At 37.5% G+C, this 5,412-nt stretch overlaps 1 protein-coding gene across 1 annotated transcript in view; it reads right to left on the minus strand.

Moving 5' to 3' along the window:
• Positions 1–5,412, minus strand: part of LOC104522544 (1-phosphatidylinositol 4,5-bisphosphate phosphodiesterase beta-1) — a 39,635-nt gene that overhangs the window by 10,760 nt on the left and 23,463 nt on the right. The window contains exons 13-14 of the mRNA XM_029084247.1: positions 2,110–2,242; positions 1,207–1,260 (exon numbers count right to left, since the gene is read on the minus strand). Coding sequence (XP_028940080.1) covers positions 1,207–1,260; positions 2,110–2,242 — 187 coding nt within the window. The remainder of the gene's footprint in view (positions 1–1,206; positions 1,261–2,109; positions 2,243–5,412) is intronic.

Below are 5,412 nucleotides of genomic sequence, written 5' to 3' on the forward strand. Positions count from 1 at the left end.
AACATGCTTCTTTACTGCTGGTAAGTGAAATGTGCTAGCTTAAACTAAATGAGTAGACTTATTTGGAAATAAGCTAACCAGATTGAAAACACTGTGGCAAATTTAATTGATATAAGTGTAAGGAGTCAAATGAAAATTCAGAACACCAAGATGTGCAGCAAAATAAAAAGCAAGTACTTTCTTTCCTCAACCCCTTTCAGATGCAAAAGATTCCCATAAGCCCAACATATAAAAACACGATCTTAAATAAAGTATGACCACAAATCTTTTTTGTACCCACTGCACCAGCACTTCAAGTCTGCCCTCCAGTGCTGTCACTTCAACAGCAGCTATGGATGTCCTGCTCTGTGAACCCAGATCACAGCTTGAGCTCAGGGTCTGCTAGTCTGACCTCCACAAGCTCACTCTACAACAGCAACTAAAAAAAAAAAATTGCTGGAGGGAATGATGATTTGTGCAATCTGGGGTCACAGCTCTGAAAAAAAGCCAGACTGAAGAGCCCTTCCCAGACATCAGATTGATTGTATGAGGCCAGCAGGTACTTCCACAATCTAGGCCAGCCCCTTTGTACTACACCTGAGGGAGACTGAATAAGAGGCAATCAACATGCAGAATTTAATGTGTCTTATCTGTCTTCCACACCTAAACGTAGACCTACACAAGATTTGGACATGGAGTGGGTTCTAATGTAGAAGAATGACTGTAAAATAAACTGAGTTATGAGATTTGCAATCTAAATGCTTAGCTCCAATGGAGGACATGGCTCCCATTTAAACAGTAGGACACTATCTAACCAACAGGCCAGTTTGCTTAATGTCATGGTAATTTCAGTTTTGTAGGAGCAACAGGAACAGTGCAAGGCTAACGAAGATAAAATGATTTCACTACTATTCACAATATTCAGAGCAAATTTAGCTTCTGTTCTCATATTAATGCTGGTCTTTAGTCTGCCTTAGATGGTAACGTTGTGCTTGTGAAACTACAACGAGATATTTTTAAAAATTCCCTGTTGTCATGAAACATATGTTCAAATATTTAATAACTTCAAAGCTAAGGAAGAAAACATGGTATGTACATTTTCTATGAGTTATTGCAGTCCTAATCACTCGAAGAAATGTCTAAGCCAGATGGTCTATTTTATAAAAATACACTTCTCTAGAAAAAATGAGCGCATCATTCATGCAGTGTAAACCGTACAATTATTACCTGTGAGGACACTCTGAATAAGATCTTCTGTCTTTGCAGGTGCTTTCACCGAACCTAGAGGTAAAAAACATGACTGATTCCAATTCTTTTAAAGCAACAGTCATTACTGTGCTGCTTGATTGCACATTAAAACATGGCAGGTGACACAGGACATATGCTGACATGGGCAATTATTAATCATTTGAGAAAACACATCTCTTGAGCAGAAGAGCAGCAACACAGAAAACACCACCAATCCTGTGAATCAACACGAAAAGGTCACCTTCTGAAAACTCACCTGAGCATCGTTGTTTTACTTATGAGTAAACTCACTGACACCACTCATCTGAGTCATTTAAGTGGTATTAGGCTGATGGTTAGTACAACTGCCCTATATTATGATGACAGTACAAAATTTCTCTACGTAAGATGAATCCAGCTCCTTGGAAGTCAGTTAGATCAAACCTATGAAGACTGCAGTCATAAAATTGTAATCAATGTGGTTGAACAAGCTTATATTATAGGAGATGTATCAATACAGAATATATTAAGTATCCAAGATTTTGTGTGTGGAATATGTAAATACATGCATAAATTAAGTATATTTGTAAAAACAATTTAAACAGATTCCTGCACTTGCAACAACAACAAAAAAACCCAGCAAACTTTCTTGCTTGTAATGAATTTCAGTTCCACCACAAAAGCAACTCTTAAATAGAAGACATTTGTATATTTGAAGACAACTAGCCCTAACAGCATACTAAAGCAGTGGGAAAATTTCTACCTATTTTATAAAAACAAACCAAACAAATACCAAAAACCCCTTTTGTTCTTTAAACACAAAGCACAAGAAAAATTATTATCCAGATTTATTTTTAAAAGAGAGGATTTTTTGTTTGTTTGTTTGCTTTGGTTTTTTTTTACCTGGTGCAGGTTGGCTATGGACAACTTGAGTCGCTGGTTTCGGTGTAAGAGAGGCAGTGTAATTTACTCCATTTTCTGCTGGTGTTGGTCTAGGTTCATTGTTAGCTTCGGATGGTGCATCTCCATGGTCAATCTGACAATACATAATGATTTACATTACTCTTTCCAGCTAAGACACTTAAAATTACTTATTGACATGTCTAGATTAGCCTCTTTTTTTTTTTTAAATTGTAAAATTCTGTAAATGAGATATAAAAATCATTCTAAACGAAAAAAAAGAAGGTATCCTAAGAGCCACAGCAATCCAGGTGGTTCATTTGTGCAGGTTAAATTTCAAGAAGAAATAGAGCATGTATTATTCTGGAAATGTATTTTTATTTTAATAAAATAAAAATATATATATAACTCATCAGGGATGTTTTTCAGTACAATACATATTGCTGCACCAGATGTGAAACCTGTATTTTATTGAAAGCATTGCTCTCTGCCATAAAACCTTTCTAGAAATAATGCAGAGTCTGACATGAGAATGCTACTCAAATCCCTGCTGTGAATAAAATGTGTGCACGAAATCACTTTTAAATTTCATAGATACACAAAGCACTATCATTTTTCAGTGTTCTTACAGAACAGAGACATACTTCTGATTCCCAAGTTCTTACATTCTTGTAATTACACTCTAAGGATAATATGTAAACAGTACCTCCATCCTGCTGCATAAATAGCCTGTGGTATCCAAATATTTAAGCATTTTCCACAATCTTTTCTTTCTCTCCAGTTTCTTAAAGGCTCAGGCTTACAGCATACATTGTACTCTGCATTGAACATCTTATAACTTTCCCTGTGACCAGCAGGTTTCAAGCGAGCACCCAGCACTCAGCAAACAGAAGGTCATTCAAAGCAATTTTTATTTTGAAATGGCCAAGCTACCCTTCCTGCTGTCCCTGCCAGGGGGCAGTTGCCATGGTGCTCCAGGGTAGTTTTGGATTTGTTCCTTCAGCTGCTTCCATTTCACTCTTTGATGGTAATCACATTACATGCAGAGGCAGGATACTACAGTTGTTTTTTTTTTTCCCCTTGATTACCCCATGCTTGCAAAATATCAGCCTGTACTGCATCAACAGAGGCAAAATACATTTTGATCTGACTGTTTTGTGCTGCTCCTGCTGCTAATTTCCTTCTTCTTGCCCCTCACAACATACTGTATATTGCAAAAGGATTTCTGTCTCTGCAGCCTATTTCTATCAAAATTATAGGAGATACTGCAGTCAGAAACATGATGCAATTGAAAACCAATGCCAACAACTTCATTTCTATCAAGCAGAAATGACTGCAATAAAAAAGGAAAAACACAATGTAGCCAATATTTATGCCAGTAGAACAATGTCAGACAGACAGGCAATCGCTGTAGCTGTGACAAATACACAGACATGGTTATCCCCTAAACTCTCCTTCACAGGATGCAATTCATTAGTTTAAAAAAAAAATCAAAAAACAACCCCCCCCCTCCCAGTGTTTGCTGTATATAATATCAACATTTAATACAAATAGAGCTAGAATTCCTAACTTCCGGCAAGTTCATGCCCCGAAAGTCACTGCATGGGAAAGCGGGTATAATCTTATTTTTTTGGGACTAAGTTTGTACATGGTGTGAAATGCTGCATCACAGCTTGTTGAGAAACTATTAAAATAGCCTGTCAGTTTTGGACATAAAACATCTGTTTTCCGAAAGTAAAGCAGAAATGTGAGACAGGATCAGGAAGTGAATAAAGAGTAATTTTCACTGCATCAAGCAATCTAATCTCATTAAAAAGCACTTTCTCTTCTCATAATTCATCACACAGAATGCTAAAGTAAACATGATTTTCCTCTAGCAGAGCATATTTTAGGCTCTTTTTAAAACACAATGTAACTCAGCCTTATAATTTATAGTTTTAATATTCACAGAAAGTGGCTTATATTCCACATGTTGCCACGTCTTTTGCAAGACAGTACATTTACTCAGTAGAAAGACACATACCCGTACACGTATGTATCTATATGGTCTATTATTTTTCTTTCTACAGAGAAAAGGAGCTGCAATGTATTGGGGTTGGGAGATCCCCTCTGTGCTGCTAACACTGTTAGACGAGGTGTGAAGTTCTGAAGTCAGCTTGCCTCTCTCCTCTTTGGCAAAGCAGAAGCAAGTATAAGTAAGGTCTCCCTATAAGAAATGTCAGATCAACTTAATTTCCATTACTGTAACATGGTATGATCATTATAATTTGCAAAATCATGCCTGAATTTTCACTTCAAATAGTAGTATCAGATATCCTACGTGCAGCTGCTATCCTAGAGATGTTTTTGTTTACTTTCCCTATCAAAATAATTTTATTTAACCAAAGAAGTCAGCCGGAGTGATTACACACATTGGATTTATATCCAGGCATGCAAAACAATAGTTTCCATTTCAAAACTGTTTTATGGGTAGAAACACCAAGTCAGACGCTCTGCTGCTTCCATGCCAGACACATTAATGAGCCAGCAAGGCCTCCTGATGCCCTGACTCTGCAGTGGGAACTAACATGCAGCCCCAGGGACATTACACCAGCAGGCACAGCCAAAACACATTTTACTCTGGCTAGCTTCTCCTAGACCCCTTACACACTTCCACTCCTGTGACTGTGGGGATGAAAACATACAAACTAGCTACATCAATCTTTAGGCTGCGATTAATTAATCCCAAGAAACTCCCAGTTGCACACTACTACGGCTTATTCCTCCTGTCTGTAAAGGACACCAAGCAGGGGAAGAGCAAGCAAGCCTCACTACCTGTACGCTCATAAAGATTTATTATGTATTCAGGTAAGTACAATGAAAGGTGCAAAACCCACACTGTGGGTATGATAATGCTGCCATTCTGCAAAACATCACTGTTCTAAAGCCAGGCTGGAAAGCAAGAAGTGGAAATTATGTACTGATCAGAAAGCTAAAGGTAGGAATTCATGTTATGCTCAAGACGGAACATTGCAAATAAGTACAGAAAATGTTCTGGAAATTTTGTCAATTCTTCAGCATCTTCATTTCTGTTATTGCACTGATAATTAACAGCCAATGTAATCTGAAGCCTAGAAAAAGCCTAATTTATTTGTTCAAATCAGTTCACTATTAGGTAGCTTATCTGACTCCTGTTTTGCAAGAAGTCTGGAGAACATCTCACAGAGACGCAGTTTAAACTTCCAGGTAGCAAATTAAAAACCTCTCAGTTATACTGTGACAGCTGCAAGAACCCAGCTCAGATAAATAAATGTGTGTGAGGGGAGG

This window comes from Antrostomus carolinensis, unplaced genomic scaffold (assembly GCF_000700745.2).
Source record: "Antrostomus carolinensis isolate BGI_N321 unplaced genomic scaffold, ASM70074v2 scaffold6793, whole genome shotgun sequence".
NCBI classification, from domain to species: Eukaryota; Metazoa; Chordata; class Aves; order Caprimulgiformes; family Caprimulgidae; genus Antrostomus; species Antrostomus carolinensis.